Genomic DNA, 23,249 nt, shown 5'->3' with positions numbered 1-23,249 from the left:
ATGGTTGCCTGAACCATTTTTTTTTCCTTTTTCAGTGCATTTCATAACGAAAAACGCATATATTTTTTTTACCATTAGTTATAGGAATAAATACAATAGAACATGAATAATTTTCAAACAATTAAAAAAAACAAAGAAAACTTAAATCAGTCCTGAAATTGGATTGTGCTAAATAAAAATTAAAATAAAATACTAAAAACAAAATAAAAAGGAAAATAAAAAAGGTAGAGTATACCATATTTTCAGTCATGAAAAGAATGAGATAGTAGGGAGTGAGCCTGCCACAGGCAGGGAATGAGAAGCAGCACACAGCCCCACCGTGTGGGGAACAGCTTTGACAATCATATTCAGCCCTTCATTGTAACCTTGTTTTCTACTGCAGCAAACATGGCATAAAACCGGCTGTTCTCATTGGACAACAGGGCAGATGGGGTATCATATTCCATCACCTGCAATAAACAATGCACATTAATTAGGTACACGAGTATTTTCTACTGTACGAACACAATCATAAACATCCATAAATCTATTAATTCATGCACTGTCGTGGTCTCTGCTTCTCTGTGAGTTCTGCTTGGCTTTTGCAGTTGCATTTAGCTTGGACACACAAGCGAATCCTGAGCTGGGGCGAATCTCCTAAGTGACATCTCTAAGTGAGGAGTTACAAGCAAAGAAGGAGAGTATATTCATTACTATTGCAAGGGGGAGCACTGTGTTTGTTTGTGTTGTGTTCAGTGTAAAGTTTTGTTGAAAAAAGCAAAAAAAAAAGGGTAAGGGCTATTTCAGGTGTGTTGCTAATTAAGTAACCTTCTCTGTGAGTTCTGCTTGGCTTTTGCAGTTGCATTTAGCTTGGACACACAAGCGAATCCTGAGCTGGGGCGAATCTCCTAAGTGACATCTCTAAGTGAGGAGTTACAAGCAAAAAGGAGTTAAAAAGCAAGAAGGAGGGTAAAGTATAAATCCTTGTGATTGCATATAATATATTTATATATATTTTGCGCCTTACTGTCTGTTTTTGCCAGTTATTGGAGCTATCCCCATTGCCAAGATGTCCTCCATGTTTGACAATGCGGTCAGGTGTACATCTTGCTCAATGTATGCAATCCTTGAGCAGCGCTTCGAGGGTGCATATTGCTGTGCGAGATGTGTGCGGGTTGCTCATTTGGAAGCACAAATCCTGAGTCTAGAGGAGCAACTGGCAACACTGAGATCTATTGACAACTTGGAGAGGAGTCTGCTGCTCACTGAGCAAGCTCTCTCGCAGGTAGAGGTGGGGGAGGATAGTGGGATGGAGGTACAGGACAGTCAGGCAGCTAGCTGGGTTACAGTTAGAAGGCGGGGTAGGGGGAAAAGCGCCAGGGAGGCTAGTCCTGATCTAGCACACCCCAACAAGTTTGCCCGGTTGGCAGATGAGGGGGATGTTAGTTCAGAGTTAGCAGTACTGCAGCAAGTCACTGCCTCTGACCACCAGAGGGGTGTCTGCTCCAGTAAGGAGGGAAGGAGGAGCGCAGGGCAGGCCAGACAGGTGCTGGTAGTGGGGGACTCAATTATTAGGGGGACAGACAGGGCGATCTGTCACAAAGACCGGGATCGCCCAACAGTGTGTTGTCTGCCTGGCGCTCGAGTTCGGCACATCGCGGATCGGGTTGACAGATTACTGGGAGGGGCTGGAGAAGACCCAGCAGTCATGGTGCACATTGGCACCAATGACAAAGTGAGAGGGAGGCGGAGTGTCCTTAAAAATTATTTCAGGGACTTAGGTAGCAAGCTTAAGGCAAGGACCTCCAAGGTAGTATTTTCTGAAATATTACCTGTACCACGTGCCACACCAGAGAGGCAGCGGGAGATTAGGGAGCTAAACAAGTGGCTCAGAAGCTGGTGTAGGAAGGAGGGGTTTGGGTTCATGGAGAACTGGGCCGACTTCTCTGTCGGATACAGGCTCTACGGTAGGGACGGGCTGCACCTCAATGGGGAGGGTGCAGCTGTGCTTGGGGAGAAGATGGTCAGAAGGGTGGAGGAGTGTTTAAACTAGGGAAAGGGGGGGAGGGAAACTACAATATAGAAGGGGAAGATAGTGTAGATAGAGAGCTGGGGCTTATAAATGTACCTGGGGGTGGAGCAGAGGGAGGGGTTAGAATAGTTAATAGGGATAGGCTTCATAGGGAAAAAAACCATACACCTCTAAATTGTATGCTTACTAATGCCAGAAGTCTGACCAATAAAACTGACGAACTGGAGTTAATAATGTCTGAAGAGAATTATGACATAGTGGGTATAACAGAGACATGGTTGGATGATAGCTATGACTGGGCGGTTAACATACAGGGTTATAGTCTATTCAGGAAGGATCGGAAAAAACAAAAAGGGGGAGGAGTTTGCCTTTATGTAAAGTCCAGCCTAAAGGCCACGCTGCGGGAGAATATATGTGAGGGAAATGATAATGTGGAGTCATTATGGGTAGAAATATATGGAAAGAAAAATAATAAAATACTGATCGGGGTTTGCTATAAGCCACCAAATATAATGGAAGCAGCAGAAGATCAATTATTAAAGCAAATAAACAAGGCAGCTAATCACAATGAGGTGGTTATTATGGGGGACTTTAACTATCCCGACATAAACTGGGAAACCGAGACCTGTGAATCTCATAAAGGAAACCGGTTTCTGACTATAAGTAAGGATAATTATCTGTCCCAAATGGTACAGGACCCGACCAGAGGGGGCGCCCTACTGGACTTAATATTAACCAACAGACCTGACAGAGTAACTAATGTGCAGGTCAGGGGACATCTAGGAAATAGTGATCACAATATGATGCATTATAACTTGTCCTTCAATAAGGGAACTCTTAGAGGAGCCACAAGAACTATGCACTTTAGGAGGGCAAAGTTTGATCAACTAAGAGAAGCCCTTAACACTGTAAATTGGGAAAATGTCCTCAAAAACAAGAGTACAGACGCTCAATGGGAGATTTTTAAGAATATCTTAAATTCTCACTGTGAAAGGTACATACCGTATGGGAATAAAAGAGTCAGGAACAAGAGAAAACCAATGTGGATAAATAAAAATGTAAAGGGGGCAATAAATGGCAAAAAAAAGGCATTTAAGCTACTAAAACAGGAAGGCAGTGAGGAAGCACTAAAAAGCTATCGGGAAAAAATAAAATATGTAAAAATCAGATAAAAGCAGCAAAATTGGAGACAGAAAGACTCATTGCCAAAGAGAGTAAAACAAACCCCAAAATGTTCTTTAACTATATAAATAGTAAAAAGGTTAACAATGAAAGCGTTGGCCCCTTAAAAAGTAATGAGGGAGAAGTTATAGACGGGGATCAGGAAAAAGCTAATCTATTAAATATATTCTTCTCTGCTGTATTCACAGAGGAAAATGAAATGCCAGGTAATATACAGCAGGATGAGATAAATGCCCCAGTACATGTCGCCTGTCTAACCCAGGAAGAAGTGCAGTGCCGCCTAAAAAAAAATCAAAATAGACAAATCACCAGGTCCAGATGGCATTCACCCCCGCGTTCTAAGGGAGTTAAGTAATGTAATAGACAGACCCCTATTTCTAATATTCAAGGACTCTATAGTGACAGGGTCTGTTCCCCAGGACTGGCGCATAGCAAATGTTGTGCCAATATTCAAAAAGGGGACAAAAAGTGACCCGGGGAATTATAGGCCTGTTAGTTTAACTTCTGTTGTGTGTAAACTGTTTGAGGGTTTCCTAAGAGATGCTATTTTGGAGTATCTCAATGAAAATAAGTGTATGACTCCATATCAGCATGGGTTTACAAGGGATCGGTCCTGTCAAACTAACCTGATCAGCTTTTATGAGGAGGTGAGCTCAAGACTGGATCGGGGTGAATCGCTGGATGTCGTATATCTTGATTTTTCCAAAGCATTTGATACGGTGCCACATAAAAGGCTCGTACATAAAATGAGAATGCTTGGGCTGGGGGAGAATGTGTGTATGTGGGTAAGTAACTGGCTCAGTGATAGGAAACAGAGGGTGGTTATTAATAGTACATACTCTGAGTGGGTGACTGTTGCTAGTGGGGTACCACAGGGGTCAGTTTTGGGTCCTATTCTTTTTAATATATTTATTAATGACCTTGTAGAGGGATTGTATAGTAAAGTATCAATCTTTGCAGACGATACTAAGCTCTGTAACGTGGTTAACACAATAGAGGACAGAGCACGATTACAAATGGATCTGCATAGGTTGGAGGCTTGGGCTGGGATGTGGCAGATGAGGTTCAACACAGATAAATGTAAGGTTATGCACATGGGGAAGAAAAATCCAGGCTGGGAATATGTATTAAATGGGAAAACACTGGGGACGACTGACATGGAAAAGGACTTAGGAGTTTTAGTTAACAGTAAATTTACCTGTAGCGACCAGTGTCAGGCAGCTGCTGCTAAGGCAAATAAAATCATGGGGTGCATCAAAAGGGGCATAGATGCCCACGACAAGGAAATAATTCTACCCCTGTACAAGTCACTAGTCAGACCACACATGGAATACTGTGTACAGTACTGGGCACCAGTGTACAAGAAAGATATAGTGGAGCTGGAGAGGGTTCAAAGACGGGCAACCAGAGTAATAAGGGGAATGGGAGGACTACAGTACCCAGAAAGATCAGAATTGGGGTTATTTAGTTTGGAAAAAAGACGGCTTAGGGGGGACTTAATAACTATGTATAAATATATAAGGGGACAGTACAGAGATCACTCCCAGGACCTATTTATACCCAGGACTGTATCTATAACAAGGGGACATCCTCTACGGCTGGAGGAAAGAAGGTTTCTACACCAGCACAGACGGGGGTTCTTTACAGTAAGAGCGGTGAGATTATGGAACTCTCTGCCAGAGGAAGTGGTGATGGTAAACTCAATAAAAGAGTTCAAAAGGAGCCTGGACGTGTTTCTTGAAAGCAATAATATTACAAGTTATGGATATTAGATTAATAGGGACAGAACGTTGATCCAGGGATTTATTCTGATTGCCATATTTGGAGTCGGGAAGGAATTTTCCCCCTGGTATGGGGCAATTGGCATCTGCTTCATAAGGGTTTTTTTTGCCTTCCTCTGGATCAACACAGTAGGGACACAATATGTATATAGGTTGAACTTGATGGACTTTGGTCTTTTTTCAACCTTATGAACTATGTTACTATGACAGTAAAAGGCTGAACTAGTTCATTGTTAGCAACACAAAAAAAAAAGTTGTTAAACAAAAATTTCTTGTAGGCCTCTAGTCAACGCAGGACAAGTTGGTTATATCCTGTTATCTGTGGAAGCAAAACAAAAATATTGTTCCAACATGTACAGTGGATATAACTCCTACCTGCTCTCTGGTCCAGTTCACACTCAATGAGGTCATGAAGGAAGTGTTATGTAAACATGTGTTAAGAAGAGGAGATACAGAAGAGCATCTAGCCTCCCAAACTGGGCAGAATGATCAACAGAGCAATGCTTTAACACATAACCTACGAAAGCAATGTTCTTTAGAGAAAGACAGAAGGAAGAAACCGCAATCTCTTGATCCAGATGTAATGCAGAAATCTATTTCAGGAAAGAGAAGGGTAGTATCCATACCACCACCACCAAAGTGTCATTGTGGAAGACCAAAAAAGGGGTTTAGCCAGATACCACTCCCAATTCGAACACTTGCCCAGCTGAATCAATTGCCAAGAGGTTGAGACATTATCTATCCGAGCCATTTGATGTCTCACGAGTTTATATGCTCTAAGGGTGGATCCACCAGTGTCTGCAAAAATTGAGGCTGGAGGGGAAAGGTTACAGACACGCAGCACTGCTTGAAACTAGTGGTACCTTCTAAGATGGGAACACCAGACTGTTCGCGTGCTTTGACATAATCAGCTTCCTTGTGTTCAGCAAACTTTGGGTCAGATATCCATAGGGACTATCCTGACCACCAATTTAGGCTTAGGTCAAGGAAACGTCTTCAAGACGGATATTTTACCAGATCCTAAACCAAGGGATCTGGGACATCAGTTAACCACTTTATGAAGTATCAGAGGCAACTACATACCTTACTCAACGGAGTCTGCTAGCGCTTTGCTGGAAAACAGGGTTACATAAGTTTGGAGTTCCTAAATTGTTTACTTGCCTCTTAAAGGATGATAACAGCTCTCACGTTAGTGTGGAGCAACACAAGAAGCGGTAGCAAAAGGAAAATGTATCCATAGTGGGAGTGTTTAGTTACAGCAGGGTCAACCTTTGGTTTGGCAAACTCCTCAGAGGTACTGGATACATCTAGAGGCATTTGAGTAGATCTTTTGTCATATCTGGCATCTTCCATTCATTTTCTATGATGATAGTAAGTCTCTTATAGATGAGGAAAGTAAATGCATTCCATGATGACTCAACTGAATCCCATCCTGAGGTGAGAGAAGCCAAAGGAGAAAGCAGGCTTTTTTTCAGAATATGGGAGGAAGAGGTGAAAGGTGGTCAGGAAGACCCCAGAGTTTTGATGCAGCATGAACAATGTCCTAAGGTGGGACTGAAAGCCACACACTGTTCCATCTGCAGGAGCAATTGTGGTTTTTCCAGAATGTTAAATATGTTTGCTGTATCAAAAGGAGGGGTTGTGCCAAGGCTGTTTAGGGTAGCAAATACAAAAACCTTGTATCCCTTAGGAAGGTTTTCATTACAAGTCATGCACCTTTTAGTGGATGTGGGTATAGGGGCAAAGGTGTAGTAGGATCAAGTGTCCCGCTATCCAAAGAACTTGGGGAGTAACTGAGGACATGATGCCAAACAGATAAAACATATCACTAACAGACAGCCTTGTGCCAGTATGCAGCTTAAGGTAGCTGCTGCCAGAAGAGATCAGTGGAAAAGCACTGAGCACCTGGGTATAAACAAACAAAAAGACAGGGTTGATGGAAACCAAATCTACCACCAGGTGGGGAAAAAGAAAACAAAAATTTAACCGACTTTTTGAGATCATGCAAGGGTACATTCACAAGAAGAGTAGCAAGAAAATATTTTGTTCTATCATACCATATGACCAGAGTCATGAGAAAATGATCACTACCAAGATTAAAAAAAGACAAAAAAAGGATAAAAATGAAAAAGTCATTATTGTATAGCACGGATTAGGATGCTGCAAAAATGATCTGGGAAATGAGGAACAGTTTCTCAAAAACATGAGTATTTCTGTGGGTATATACATCATATAGTGATACAAATACACATTAGAATATCCACTCTTAGTCACCTGTCCTTGTGCAAGCACCATAATGCGGTCTGAGCCTAGTACAGTGTGGAGCCGGTGGGCAATGGTCAGCATTGTACAGTCTGCAAACGCTTCTCTTATTGTTTCCTGGATCAGAACGTCAGTCTCAGCATCCATGGCTGCTGTAGCTTCATCCAGGATCAGAACCTGGAAAACAACATTTTAAATCCTTAACAAAAACCTGGCATACTGCAAATACAACCAGTTAGTAAAGTTTACGGAAAGCGATATACAACTTAATGCCATTGTAGAGATGTACAACTGGATGATTACATTTGTAGAGGTCATTTATGGAAGTGAGTGGAGTTCTCCTCTAGAGATCAGACATTGTAATTAATGTGAGAGGATGAAAATTTCTGTAGGAAAATGGATTCTTTTTATACAACAGTGTCACATATTGGCACTTTTTTTTAAACAAATAGCGAATAGCCCACTATTCATTATACACACATTGTGTGTGCATGGACTGGAAGCACATACATGCGTTTACGAGCTATTCGTAAAGTGGATTTCAAATGTAGCTCCCGCATCACTCTTGTATATTGACAATTTGTTATAGCAGCATTACTCATATCCAAATTCACGAGCCTGGGTTGCTATGTTGATGGTAGATAGGACCTGTATGCCCAGTATCTTAACTGTTTACCTTGCACCGGCGCAGCAGAACCCTGGCAATACACATGAGCTGCCGTTCTCCCACAGAGAAGTTTTCTCCATTTTCCATGACTTCTGTTTCAAGTTTCAGAGGTAGCTGTGCAATCTATAATGCAAAAGGGGGTTATATTCCACACGCTAACAGTTTACCAAGATTCATTACAACATTACAAGACTGCAATGTAACAGTGAAGGTGTCTTTTTTTCTTCAATCAATATGCAAGTGAACCATGCTTTGGCAACGTTATATGCCATCTGCTCACAGACTTGTCTGGGACTCCAAGAATATAGGCATCCTGCTCAAGTTTTCTATTGCTTTGGCTGCATTATTCGGGAGGCATATAATCCATACATACATTTTTGAAAACCTCATCAGAAATGATATATACACATACATATATATATATATATATATATATACACATATATATACACACACGCTTATTGCCAGTGTTTTATTTTGTCACTTACACATTCTTTCATGTGTGTCCTCTCCAGAGCGTCCCATATCTGCTCCTCACTGTACTGGTTAAAGGGATCCAGGTTTGATCTGCAGATTCAGCAGTAAGACATTAGAACGGTGCATTTAAACTGGTACAGCCGTTTTCTCAATAACTCTAGCCAGAGGCGCTCACCTGACAGTCCCGCTGAACAGGACAGGCTCTTGAGGTATAATGGAAAGTTTGCTCCTAAGGTCCGCCAGGCCAATATCACTGATTTTAACACCATCAATCTTTATACAACCACCAGAGAGTTCAACCAACCGGAAGAGGGCCATTCCAAGGGAGGTTTTTCCTGAAGCAGGAAGAGAAAAAGTGACCATGGAATCTACATGGTATTATAATACACAAAACATACCCGTTGAAGTTGTAGATGATAATGACTGTTTGCTCAAGGTTGTCAAGATGAAAATCTAGTTAAATGAATCGGGCACCTTATCAAATGTATAGCAAAACTATAATTTCTCACCTGATCCCGTCCTGCCCACAATTCCAATCTTCTCTTTGGGTTTGATGGTAAATGATACTTTCTTCAATACCAGTGGAAGGTTCTCTCTGTACCTCATCTCTGCATTTTCAAATGCAATCTCCCCTTCCTGGGGCCAATCTGCCGGGGGGGCCTTATTCTTAATACGTGCTGGAGCCTCTAGGGCCAGAGTCTACAAATGGGCAGAAATACCGTGTTAATTTAGTACAGCAATAGACTAAAATGGAAACAAATATACAACAAAGAGAGTAACATAGTTCGATGATTATCTGGCCGCTGCCACTTGATTTTATGACAAGACACGGAGGCTCCTATTGCTTAACTCTTTCTTTACTGAAACAAATAGCAGCAAGAAAATTTGAATAGAGGAAAAAAATAAAACACAACATGTGGCCCCAACAGCCAATCCCTATACAGTATTCTCTATAACTGAAGTCTCCTCCCGGAAATCATCCTCTTTCTTTGCTGCTCACTGCATCACATAAGTACCATCCAGTGTATTTCCTTCTTTTTACCAGATTATATATATTTTCTGTGTATTTTCCGACTTACGTTATTGATTTAATGTATTTATTTCATTTATTTATGTGTTAATTTATTATTTTACATGGTTTGCATTATTCTCTTGGATTCTCCCTTCGTTAGGGTTGTTTTCTTGGTTTTTCCCGTTTCGGGTTCTTGTTTTTCGTTTCCTCATGACTTACCTTTACCCTCCCGGTATGTCTTGCCTTGTCACCCCCTTGTTCTTTTTGACGACGTAGTTTGCCGTGGTTTCTTCTTCTGCGTGCGACTGCCATTTCTCCTCAGGATCTTCGCGGCTTTCCTTCCACGCGGTTCTGCTGCTCGTCCTCTCCGTCGTCCACACCTCTCTTAGGACAGCGTTTCTCGTGCGCCCAGGCAGGGGTAAGCTCCCAACCTGGTGCTCTTATCCGGAAAGTCGTTTTCCCCTCTACCTTGAGTCGGGCAAATTAATTAATTATTTATTATTGATAATCATGCCTAAAGCTGTCAAGGATGTGCCTCCTCAGGCAGAAAACTTGCTTTCCCAGGGGGATTTAGAATCAGAGACGATTGTGCCTATTGCCAGTGGGAGTAGTAATCTCCCTTCTACTTCTGGGTCTCATTTAGATTTACACAAGTCTGTGTCTGATGCCATTTTGGCAGCCATGGGATCCATGACATCTACCTTGTCTCATTCAAGTGCCCAAGCAATTAATACTTGTTCTCACCAAGGTGCTTCTGATCCCCTTAAAGCGACAGTGCCCAAAAAGGCTTTATCTAAACAAAGGCACATTAACCCCCCGACCTCCAGAATAAATGAACATGGCGATGTACATACCGCCCTAGATAGAGTGGCATCGGCACGCAAAAGAGCCTATCCGCGCCAGGCAGAACGGGTGCGGCGGTGGAAGTGCGCAAAGACACTCCCCGCGGACTCGGATTCGGAGCTTGACTCCGCTGAGGAGGTCGTGCCACCTGAGGATTCCTCTGATTTTGATGAGGATTTGGATGAGGAACCTTTTGATTCCTTGGAACCAGGTTCCCCCAAACAAGAGGACCAAGGGGTCTCTCATTCTTCGTCCTCGCCAGGGATTCTGGATCCCCAGGGAGACTCTTTTCGACCCAGAGAGTCTTCATCACCCACGCTCATCAGAATGGGTACCGTCATCATAATGGGTACCTGGAGAAATGGGTAAGGCGCCCTCTCTCTAAATCCGCCAGAAACAAATTGAGGGCCCACGCCCTATTATTCCTAATAAAGTTTGTGAAACACCTTCGGTGGATCCAAAAATGGTCCAGTATTTAGCCAAATCTTGCTGGAACCCAAGGAAGGGTTTAGAATCTGCCCTTAAATCCTGTCAGGATAAACTGGATGTGTTTTGCCCATTGACTAAATTATTCGAATTGGCGTCTAATGCCAAAGAGAAAGGGGAATCAGTTGACCCAGACACCCTCTTGGGGTGGATCCAGCGGGCAATCTGTATCGCGGAAAATGTTAACACTTCCTTCTGCATAGAGAGACGCAAGGCCATCCTTCTAAAGGTGGAACCTAAGCTGGCCAACCTCGCCTTGTCGGAGGCGGGTAAAGATGCTCAGGGTCTCTTATTTGGAGATTCCTTCATAAAGGAACTAGGGCAATTTGTCGGTGCTTTCACCGCTTTGGACAAAGCCCAATAGTCTATGAAAAGGGTGTTTGAGACACGGGTTTCCACCAGGGCCGGCAGATTCCGGGACCGCCTGGCTGGCCGTAACGCCTTCAGTTCTTCCCGAACTTCCAGAGGCTCCTTCACGCAGCTCCCTCCACGCCGGGAGTTCAAGCAACCCTCACTTTTCTTCCCTTCACGAGCCAGGACGTGGTGCTCCAGGGGTTCAGGAAGAGCCCATCGACGTCCCTATGGTGAGTACACAACTAACCATCCCTTCTTTCCCGCTACAGGTGGGGGGACGTCTCCGTCATTTTTTTCCAAGCTTGGAAAAATCTTACGGCGGACACGTGGATTCTAGATTGTGTTCGGGGTTACGCAATAGAAATGATTGCTTACCCGTATCAGACGATTCTTCCCTCTCCTATTATGTTTTCCCAACAGGATCAACTACTAATAGACAACGAATTGACCACTCTGTGGACAAAGGGCGCTATAGAAGTAGCCTCAGAAGGAACCCCAGGTTATGTCAGCAACATATTCCTGGTTCAAAAGAAGGGTGGCAGTTTCCGTCTGGTAATCAATTTAAAATCACTAAACCTTTTGGTACGTTACAGGCATTTCAAGATGGAAGGGATTCATCTTCTGCGTGACTTGCTGTTACGGAACGATTGGATGGCGAAGTTAGATCTACAGGATGCCTACCTCACGGTTCCCATGGCAGAGCAGTCACGAGATCTCCTGCAGTTTTATTGGAAAGCGCGGAAAAGGCGCTTTACGTGTCTTCCATTTGGGCTTTCGTCGGCTCCATGGTTTTTCACCAAGTTGCTTCGTCTTGTGGTATCGTGGCTTCGCACACAGAGGGTGAGACTTATCATTTACTTGGACGACATTCTAATCATGGCTCAGGATCGTCGAACTCTGCTAGCCCATCTGCACTTGTCGATCTCGTTCCTTTCGGAGCTGGGGTTCCTCATCAACGAAGAGAAATCCTGTATGAAACCATCCCACAGAATGGAGTTTCTAGGGTTCATGGTGGACGCAGAACAAGAGATGCTCAGTCTCCCGACTTCCAAGATTCGTACAATTTGCAAGGAATTGACTCGTGCCCTGCAGCGCTCGGCCATCTCGATCCGTTTCCTTGCCAGGATTGTGGGCTTGCTCACGTCTTCAATCCAAGCAATTTTTCCAGCTCCGCTCCATTACCGGGCTCTCCAACGCTTGAAAATAGCTCATCTCCGCGAAGGGGCGTCCTATGCGGATCTCGTTTCTCTGGACGCAGACTCGAGGGACGAGTTGCAATGGTGGATCCGGAATCTGGAAGCATGGAATGGCAAGGCCATCATAGGCCCTCGTCCGGATTTCACCATCGATTCGGATGCCAGCCTATACGGCTGGGGTGCTTATTGCGAAAGGGCTCACTACGGGAGGCAGGTGGTCTCTAGAGAAAGCCGGTCTTCATATCAACTCTCTGGAGCTTCTAGCGGGGTCTTTTGCAATTCGCAGTTTTTCGAAGGAACATGTCAACGTCTGCATCAGACTCAGGATGGACAATGTTTCCGCCGTACGGTACGTCAATCATTTCAGAGGTACCCACTCCCCACTGGCGGATTTGGCTCGAGAATTCTGGGACTACTGTCTGAGCAGGAACATTGTGGTCCACGCAGAATATCTACCTGGGTTACACAATTCCGTGGCCGGTTGGCATTCTCGATACCTGCGGGATTCCAGCGATTGGAGGTTAGATCCAGCGGTGTTCCGTTCTATCTTTTCGATGTGGGGTCCATTTTGTACAGACCTGTTCGCCTCCAGACTCAACACGCAACTTCCGAGGTATTTCAGCTGGAGACCGGATCCAGAAGCGTTGTCAGTGGATGCGTTCGCACAGGATTGGTCCGGCGGCACCCAATACGCTTTTCCCCCGTTTTCCATGATAGCACGCACCTTGCTCCAGGTTCGGCGCCAGGGTGCTCATCACTCCACTTTGGAGGTCACAACTATGGTTTCCTCCATTGTTGGAACTGTTGATCGACCAACCCAGGTTGTTGCCGCAATCACCTCTTCTTCTGCTGAGTCCGGAGGGTCATTCCCATCCTTTGATTCAGGACGGGTCTCTGCGCCTGGTGGCGTGGCTACTTTCCGGGGACCTTGGACAATCCACGGAATTTCGGACACGACTACGCGCCTTTTGGCAGAGTCTTGGGCCCCGGGAACCAGGAAGGCTTATGGATCAGCCTGGAGAATTTGGTCTAGTTGGTGCTTGGCTAGGGACTTGGATCCCTCTTCTGCACCTTTGAATGCCATTCTCCAATTTCTCACATCTCTCTTTGAGGAGGGCAGAGCTTATCGTACCATCAACGTCTACCGATCGGCAATTTCGGCATCTCATGATGGTCTCAATGGTTGTCCGATCGGGAAACACCCTCTGGTTTGTCGCTTAATGAAGGGCACACGGCTTAGCAGACCTCCTCGTCCTAGGTATTCGTCCACTTGGGATGTTTCTTGTGTTCTCTCCTTTTTGGCTTCATGGCCAATGAATGAACACCTTTCCCTGAAGGACTTGTCGGCTAAGTTGGTTACCCTGCTATGTTTAATCTCATGCAAGAGGGTAGCGGATGTACGCGCCCTGGATGTTGACGGTCGTTCTTTCGATCCGGCGGGGGTTACATTTAATATATCCAGACGTACCAAGACTTCTATCAAGTCTGTTTCCTACCCGGCTTTTCCATCTACTCCTTCATTGTGTCCTGTGGCTTGTCTTAAGGAATATGAAAAACGTACGGCGCATTTGAGGTCTACCTCTCATCCCAATCTTTTCATATCCTTCAAGGCACCATTCGGTCCAGTTTCTTCTACGACCTTGGCACGGTGGTTGAAGCGGATTCTGGGACTTGCTGGGGTGGACACCTCGGTGTTTGGACCCCATTCCTCTAGGAGTGCTGTTGCTACGAAAGTCATCAGTCTCGGTGGCCGTTTGGAGGATTTAATGAGGGCAGCGGACTGGTCCAGGCCATCGACTTTTAAGGAATTTTATTTTCGACCTTCAACACATCTGTTCTCCCCTATTGTTGATCAGCTTTGAACTTGCAATAGGAGCCTCCGTGTCTTGTCATAAAATTGCATGATTTTACTATTACCATGACGTAAAGTCATGTTTTTATTAAAGACACGGAGGCGAGTATTGCTTCCCCCACCCTTTTTCGCTTCGTGGAACTCGCTCCCACCCGATGACTTATGGTTTGTATGGGGTAGGTACTATGTATATTTCTATGTATACTGTTCTATGGATGCAGTATTGTCGCTCTGGTTTATTCTCTTTTTATCTTGTTTTGTCTCGCTTCACCGGGTGTCATGGTGCCATTTATGTATTCTTGGTTTCCTGCTACTTCGCTGTTCCATCGCGCTGGAGTTAACCTATAGATTCTTGTTCTTTCTCCTTACAGCTTGACCTGATTGTACGACTTCTTCAGTTCCGTATTGGTTTCTATGGTTGATCAAGCAATTTCAACTTATATCACACCGGATGTTTGGTTCTTGTTGTGCTGATCAAGTTCGCCTATCAAAGAAAGAGGATGATTTCCGGGAGGAGACTTCAGTTATAGAGAATACTGTATAGGGATTGGCTGTTGGGGCCACATGTTGTGTTTTATTTTTTTCCTCTATTCAAATTTTCTTGCTGCTATTTGTTTCAGTAAAGAAAGAGTTAAGCAATACTCGCCTCCGTGTATTGACTTTACGTCATGGTAATAGTAAAATCATGCAATTTTTGCTTATTCTCCAAGCAATCCTTAGGCCATTGGTACAAAACACAAACGTCATCAAGAGATGCCATACTCCCTTGGCAGACAAGACTGAATTTCAAGGGAATGAGGCAACACAAGGCAAACATGTTAACTAGTAATACATTCAAAATTATTTGTCTCAATACATAGTAATATTAATTTTTCAAGGTATTAAAAAAATGGTCCAGGTGATAAGTTTGAAAAGTGGTATTGGTTCCCTATTATAAAATATACACAAGATTACACACAGCCAATGTAATCAGTTTTGTACAAAAAGGTAAACATAATACCTTAATGTAATGGCTGATTCGTTCTACGGAGGTGAAGCGAGCTTCAGTCTCTGAGGCAAGTCTTACTGTGAACTGGAACAGACCTGTCAGCTGGAACAAAAAAAGGAAAGTAAAATGTTAAAAAACTTATTTGCCACATCAGTTGCATATAATTCCCTATATCCTATAAAATTATAGTGCTAGCCAAATAACTAGCCGGTAGATACAACGGGACAACGATAACTACAATTAAGTTCCAATCCCATCTAAATATAAGCTTTAATAAATTAACTACTGTGCTTAGTGTAAGTAATATTAAACTGTTCAAAAACATATTTAATTCACAACTTTACATTAAAGTCATATACAGGGTTTTTTAATCTTTTTTCCTCTGACAAAAACTATGGCTAAAGATTAATTGACGTACATTAAAAAAAGTGAAACAACCGTTCACCATTCTGCTGAGAGAGCACATACGGGTGAGCCAAGGTTTACTATACATTACAGCTGTACATATCACACGTTTTGTATGCTTTGCTGATCCCGTTTCAGCCAAATAATAATATTGACTATTCATTTAAATATAACTTGTGTTTTGTAATCACTTATGTTTTCCAGATGTATGTTAACGTACAGGGACAGCAATCTATTTCCTGAGGCTGTGGACGCTTAGTAAATTTTGTTGAGAAAAAAGTAGTATTAATGTGCTGACAACAATCCCCCCCCCAACAACGCTTTTTTTTTTTTTTTTTTTGGAAAGGCGAGACAAAATAACAGCCATACTGTCATCACAAGCAAATCCATTACACATTTGGGTCATGTAGACAAACCTAAACTAAAGACAAAGTAAAATCTATTTATTTACAAGTATTACCAGAAAACTGGGAATCAGACATGTACTATATCTGAATATTTTATTGCCTTTATTAAATACAGAACTTGTAGTGAACCAAATAGTAAAGCCATAATAGTCCTGCCATTCAGTATATGTTGGTGGTCCATACCAAGCAACAATTAAGGAAAGGCCATGAGAGCAGGTTGCTGTATTTCATCATAAGAAGGAATGTGTTATACGTATTACTCTGTACAGGGATACCTTTAGTCTCCTTACCTGCACCGCATAGGACATAGCAAGCCCAGCATACGCTGGAGAGATCTTTCCATGCATGAGGATGATCATGAGACCAGTAGTGGTGATCAGAGACACGCTAATGACATCCAAGCGTATTGCCAACCAACGCATGGCACAATTAAACAGGTAAAACGGGGCTTGGTTATTGTCCAGCAACTCTTGGTATCTAAAAATCGGCAGAGGTAACAGACTTAGAAACATCTCTCAAATGCAGAAGTAACAAAAAACAAGTGCGTTTTTAGTGCGCACGTCAACAGCTTTATTTATCTTTGGAACTGCCCTGGGCCTGACCCACGGCCACTGTCTTCACCACAGGGTGCAGGGACACTACATCATATCCCGGTGTGCCATGTGTAATAGAGGCTGTGTTTGCTCAGCATACGGTAAATTGACCGGTTGGGGGAGATCACAGATTTCCACCTGTAACTGGCCCATCGAGCAGCAGCATACTGGTACTCCTGATCACCCAAGAGGGCAATATATACCCCCCGAGTTTTGCAGAAAGGGACTGCGGCCCCCTTGGTTCTGCCACCAAGGCCAGGATCCATCACCGCTTGTGACCCATGGATACTGACCTTTGCAGGAATTCATTGCCTTTGCTGTACGCGTGGATTGTAGAAAGCCCTTGTATACTCGATGTGATATGCGACAGAAAAGGGGACTGTGTAATGTTATCCAGACGCTTCAACTCTCGAATAAAAACTCTAAATTAAACAGAGAAACATGGGAAGTAAATTCCGGAGGGGCAAAACATTTTTGAATACATAAGCTTACAAGTAAAGTAATTCTTAAATTATGGCAGATACTTTTAACATAGGAAAAACAAGCAAAAAAAAACCCAAAACAATTGATTACGGAACCCACATAGAGATCATTGTTTTATTTTTATACAATGTATAGCATAATAATGCGGTTTTATTCAGAAAAAGCTTAATCTCAGTTTCATATATATAAGCCACTGTTTTTTCCATGTGCATCTTAACTCACCTGGACACTACATGCAAAATGGTGAATAAGACAACAAGAGGTCCAACGGCCACCAGAAACCACGGGAAAACGAAAGAAATTACTCCCAGACAGAAGAAGACCAGTATGACATTCTGTACAAACATTTCAGCTTGAAATGGCAGACGGACATCAACTGCACCAGGGATAAAGAATAATCTCATTAATGCAGATAGTTTTTTTTGGTGAAAATTAAATTTGCATTAACTTTCATATAAAGTAAAGGCTTGACCTACAACTTAGGCAGGACTGCAAACTCACCCTCATCCATGTCTTTAGAGAACCTGTTGAGAAGACGGCCAGTGGGTGTAGTGTCAAAGAATTTCATTGGGCTCCTAAGGATGCGGCGGTATAGTTCATCATGGAGCTTGGAGGAGGCTCGTAATGTGCCCTGTGGGTCAAGCAGATACATTTAACAGAGAAAGCAATCAAGTAAAGGGGGCAGTGCAACTACATCCCATTAAACACACTGAAAGGGAGAAAGATCTATTTTAGACACCCTCCTCTAAAAATGGACAAATTGTTAAGACTTAACCAATGCTGCTCCATCAGCAGCAAAATGTGTGTATGTGTCGATTGTTCTTTCATAATTCCTTTCATTGTGTGTGTGCAACAAGTGTGCGTGTGTGTGTGTAACAAGTGTGTGTGTGTCGATTGTTCTTTCAGAATTCCTTTCATTGTGTGTGTGCAACAAGTGTGCGTGTGTGTGTAACAAGTGTGTGTGTCGATTGTTCTTTCAGAATTCCTTTCATTGTGTGTGTGCAACAAGTGTGCGTGTGTGTGTGTGTAACAAGTGTGTGTGTGTCGATTGTTCTTTCAGAATTCCTTTCGTTGTGTGTGTGCAACAAGTGTGCGTGTGTGTGTGTAACAAGTGTGTGTGTGTCGACTGTTCTTTCAGAATTCCTTTCGTTGTGTGTGTGCAACAAGTGTGCGTGTGTGTGTGTGTAACAAGTCTGTGTGTGTCGACTGTTCTTTCATAATTCCTTTCATTGTGTGTGTGTGTAACAAGTGTGTGTGTCGATTGTTCTTTCATAATTCCTTTCAGTGTGTGTGTGTGTGTGTGTGTGTGTGTGTGTCGATTGTTCTTTCATAATTCCTTTAATTGTGTGTTTTTCTCACCTGAAGGTTGCATGTACTAGTATCAAAACAAATGAAACAAGCACCAAAACTTTGTATTAATAGTTCTCTCAGATTCCCTGTATACATATTACTACAACCCACAAAATGATCTGACCAAAACCAATGAGGATTGGGCAAATGATTTTCCTGCAACCAGTGCCATTTGTGCCAATCAGAAGTAGATGACCACTGAGATATTTGATACTTTTGTAATAACCTGGGCTTTATTCACTAAGGTGAATCATGAAGCGACAATCAGAAGGTGAAAGACCCAGCTATGTCCTTATCACCAGTTGCTGTATTGCTATATTGCTTTAGCACAGACCTTCCCCAAAGGTTTGTCAATACATCTAAGTCCCATTAAAAATCAGTGTGATGGAGGGTATTGTTTTACTCTAATAAAAAGGTAAGGAGTGTCAAAATTCAATGCTTATGCCTAATGGAGAATTAAAGTTAAGCAAGTGTATTGCTTTTTTTTGATCAGTTGCATTATTGAACTTAACCTTTATAGACTTTGCCTTACTACTCTAATTTGTTTTATTTTCAGAACCTTTCTGAAGGTACGTGGATACCATCCTACATGAAGAAAGAAGTATTGAAATCCCTATGAAATGCTTAAAGTTTATGCTTTGTGGCAAGAAAGCGTTTATTACCTTGACAAATACCACACCACGCACAGCTTTGAGTATGAGCATCACAAACATAGAGAGTGCATAGATCCTTGTATAGTACAGCATGTCTGGATTATCCTTCATACTTGTGCTCACCATAGTCTCATTATGCAGTAGAACAGACGTGTTCTGTTGGAAACAAATAAATCAATCCAGAAACCATCAGACTTAAGCCTACATCTGGGATGTGAGGTTAAGGGAAGTCTTGCAAGTATAAAATAAAACATGGAAATGTATTTAGGAGGCAAACAATAACTTCTGTATAGGGCTGCAACTAACGATTATTTTCATAATCGATTAGTTGGCCGATTATTTTTTCGATTAATCGGATAAAAAAATGAATGTAAATTTTTCATTTATTTAAAATAATTTAATAAACAAATTGTTAAATACAAACATCAGAATAAAAAAAAACTTTGATAAAATACATTTCTTGTCTTTATTTCCCAACCAGCCCCCCCCAATTTATGCACGTTTGAGCCCAGGCTTGCCACGCTGCCTCCCACATATGCCACGCCACGCTGCCTCCCACATATGCCACTCCACGCTGCCTCCCACATATGCCACTCCACCCTGCCTCCCACATATGCCACTCCACGCTGCCTCCCACATATGCCACTCCACCCTGCCTCCCACATATTCCACTCCACGCTGCCCCCCACATATACCACTCCACGCTGCCTCCCACATATACCACTCCACGCTGCCTCCCACATATGCCACGCCACGCTGCCTCCCACATATACCACTCCACGCTGCCTCCCACATATGCCACTCCACGCTGCCTCCCACATATGCCACTCCACGCTGCCTCCCACATATGCCACTCCACGCTGCCTCCCACATATGCCATGCTGCCTCCCACATATGCCACGCTGCCTCCCACATGTGCCACTCCACGCTGCCTCCCACATATACCACTCCACTCTGCCTCCCACATATGCCACGCTGCCTCCCACATATACCATTCCACGCTGCCTCCCACATATGCCACTCCACACTGCCTCCCACATATGCCATTCCACGCTGCATCCCACATATGCCATTCCACGCTGCATCCCACATATGCCACTGCACGCTGCCTCCCACATATGCCACTCCACCCCTACATATGCCACTGTGCCTGATACGCCTTATACCCCCTGATACACCACTCCATCCTCCCCAGACATGCCACACTACCTCCCAGACATGCCACGCTGCCCTCCCCACATATGCCACTCCAGTCAACCCCCAGATATGCCACTGTGGCCCCAGATATGCCTTATACACCCTGATACACCACTCCGTCCTCCCCAGACATGCCACACTGCCCTCCCCACATATGCCTTATATACCGTATATGCCTTATACCCCCGGATATGTCTCTCCGTCCTCCCCTGATATGCCTTATACCCCCCAGATATCTCATGGTGCCCTCATAGAGTCACAGACCCGTTCACATCACACTGACATCATACTTTTTTAAATAAGTACTGGGTTAATCTTCACTGCCCCAGGATTTAGATTCCCCTTAGTTTGGCCCCCCTTTATCTCTAACTGCACCTTAAGTTAACTTTATTAAATTAATCAAATTAACCCTCAGTCCTCATCATTAAATTAACCCTAAACACCCCATTAACCATAACTGCCCCTAAATTAACCCTAAACACCCCATTAACCATAACTGCCCCTAAATTAACCCTAAACACCCCATTAACCACAGCATCCCCTAAATTAACCCTAAAGACCCTGTCAACCACAACAGCCCCTAAATTAACCTTAAACATACCATTAACCACAACTGCCTCAAATTAACCCCAAACACCCCATTAACCACAGCTGCTCCTAAATTAACCCTAAACACCCCATTAACCATAGCTGCCCCTAAACACCCCATTAACCATAACTTCCCCTAAATTAACCCTAAACACCCCATTAACCATAACTGCCCCTAAATTACCTCCCACTTACCCTAACTTTCAGCAGCCCAAATATTAATTTTATACTTACAGTTAGATGAGTGTCACAGCCATGTGGTTCTGGCCTTCTGGGAGAAGGAAGGGGGCGGGGCAAGTTGTCACAGTGATTACAGGGAGGGGCTGGTAAGTAGGAGCTGCTGCTGTGAGTCAGACTAAACGGATTATATAATGAGGGGTATTTTTCAGAGCATTTGCTCTGAAAAAACCCTCATTTTATAATCGATAATAATCGATTCAACTAATCAATAATGAAATTCGTCGGCAACGAATTTCATTATCGATTATTATCGATTTTATCGATTAGTTGTTGCAGCCCTACTTCTGTATAATATTTATGATTGCTCACCGCATTCACACTCCAATCATGCCCAGGCAGCCAGTACATGCTAGAACCTGGGCTAGATAGGAGTGTGATTACCGGCTCCCTATGCCATCCCACACACACTTACACATGCATGCTATCACACTCATTCATTCCCTTAATCACGCATACTTTATTATACACCCTCCCCCACCCCTTACCTGAACTGCAGATCTCTCTCACAGACTTCTGCAGGGGCCCTGCTTCTTCCCTCTGTACGAATAACCTATCTTACCCCGCCCCCAGTGGAAGAAGGAACGGAGCAGAGTCATGTGACTCCGTGGGTTCCTGCTTTTCCTGGCCGGTACAAGAGATGCTGCAGGTAAGCAGCAGGGCCCCTGCGGACGATTATTATCGCCCCCCCCCCCCGCATTTTGCCGATAATGTCCTTTTCGGCCACCGATATATTGGTGCATCCCTATATGTAAGAAATACAGTGCGCCATAGTATGTTGGAGATCTTACCCCGCTGCCTTGTTTGATCCAGTAGCTGAGCCACCAGTTGCTGAATGCAGTGCTTCCTACGTTCAGCACAAATAGCATCATAATGACCAGGAAAGCGAATGGACCTCCAGCTGCTTGGATGTAATCTCCATAAACCGACCAAGTCACAGAGCCTTTCATTTTCTCTTCCATTTGCATTAATTGACCTGTGAGAGGGTAAGAAAAAACAAAATATCTGAACGTGTTCTCACTAGATAGCAAATTCAAATGCCTTCTCTACAAGAGATTCCCATACTGGTGTCAAATCACAAACATGCTGTGTGACAGCAACATCAGTTAGCTTTTGTGGTTGCTGCTATGATTCACTGAACAATCAATTACATGGAATTGTACATATTTATATAGTATATAGAACTGTACATACATATATATATATATATATATATATATATATATACACACACACACACGCGTGTGTTCTTCACAAAGACATTACTGTACTAAGAATAAGACACAGAAGTACAACAATATGGTAATATTTCAGGTGTCTGTTATCTTCTGATGTTTACTTACAGAACACAAATACAAGCCATATAGGTAAACCATAATTAGACCCAGTAGATCAGGGACAGCCAACTGGCAGTCCTCCAGATGTCATTAAAGGAGCTAAAGTTTTGCACTTTTATAACTAAATGACTACAAGAAACAGCATTCCTAGTACTGCTGGATGCCCAAACTCTACCATGAAAGAAAACAATTTAATTATGTAAGTTAAAATGCATACGAAGGGTGGAATGTCTCCATAGTTTGAAGAGGACTGCTCTAAATAATGTACTTCACTGGTTAGCCCAAATAAATATGGCCCATGGTGTGATGTGATTTCATAGGAATAATGCATATTTCCCACCTTCTTCCTTTTTCACAGTCTTTTCTTTCTTGACAGAGCCAGGCTTATTTCCTTTCTCCAGAGGCTTCTTTAGTGAACTACTCACATTCTTTTTTAGGCATATCTGTAAACAAAAAGGGAAGCAATGAGAATGGTAAGTAAAAATGTGATGCCCCAATCCCAGTATGCTTGATCAACGGTTTAATTGCTTTTAAGGGACAGCACCGTTAAAATACTATAAATACTGACAAAATATCAAAACTTTTTTAAAACTTTATTTCAAAATTAGACAGCGTTTTATTGTACAAGTTATTTTTACAATTGCCACACATTATGAAAATCATTCTTTCAATTCATGTAAATAGTTTTTGTTCAAAGAAAATCCCCCCCTTACCTCAATGTGAGGGGCTTCTCCAAGCTGGAGATTATTGAAGACAGTAGCATATTCTCCATTCAGTTTGATGAGTTCCTCATGTGTTCCTTTTTCAGTGATACACCCTTCTTTCATGTAAATCACTTCATCACAGTCCACAAGATACTGGGGTAGAAAGTATTAAACAGGGCACAGA

General features: G+C 43.0%; 1 protein-coding gene across 2 annotated transcripts in view; it reads right to left on the bottom strand.

The window, feature by feature from the left end:
* Positions 1–347: 347 nt before the first annotated feature.
* The window catches only part of LOC149302296 (ATP-binding cassette sub-family C member 5-like), a 45,508-nt gene continuing 22,606 nt past the window's right edge, over positions 348–23,249 (bottom strand). The window contains exons 15-29 of one of the 2 annotated variants that reach the window (XM_089482479.1): positions 23,075–23,218; positions 22,702–22,804; positions 21,816–22,000; positions 19,012–19,158; positions 17,501–17,630; positions 17,222–17,375; positions 16,810–16,938; positions 16,214–16,400; positions 15,124–15,213; positions 8,890–9,079; positions 8,556–8,715; positions 8,392–8,470; positions 7,913–8,026; positions 7,249–7,413; positions 348–449 (exon numbers count right to left, since the gene is read on the bottom strand). In XM_089482479.1, coding sequence (XP_089338605.1) covers positions 348–449; positions 7,249–7,413; positions 7,913–8,026; positions 8,392–8,470; positions 8,556–8,715; positions 8,890–9,079; positions 15,124–15,213; positions 16,214–16,400; positions 16,810–16,938; positions 17,222–17,375; positions 17,501–17,630; positions 19,012–19,158; positions 21,816–22,000; positions 22,702–22,804; positions 23,075–23,218 — 2,079 coding nt within the window. The remainder of the gene's footprint in view (positions 450–7,248; positions 7,414–7,912; positions 8,027–8,391; positions 8,471–8,555; positions 8,716–8,889; positions 9,080–15,123; positions 15,214–16,213; positions 16,401–16,809; positions 16,939–17,221; positions 17,376–17,500; positions 17,631–19,011; positions 19,159–21,815; positions 22,001–22,701; positions 22,805–23,074; positions 23,219–23,249) is intronic. The other variant, XM_089482481.1, reaches the window with a different exon arrangement.

Source organism: Sceloporus occidentalis, unplaced genomic scaffold (assembly GCF_023333645.1).
Source record: "Sceloporus occidentalis isolate IW3139 unplaced genomic scaffold, rSceOcc1.0.p SCAF_19, whole genome shotgun sequence".
Lineage (NCBI taxonomy): Eukaryota > Metazoa > Chordata > Lepidosauria > Squamata > Phrynosomatidae > Sceloporus > Sceloporus occidentalis.
Note: the sequence above shows the minus strand (reverse complement) of the source record. Positions and strands in the feature narration are given on the sequence as shown.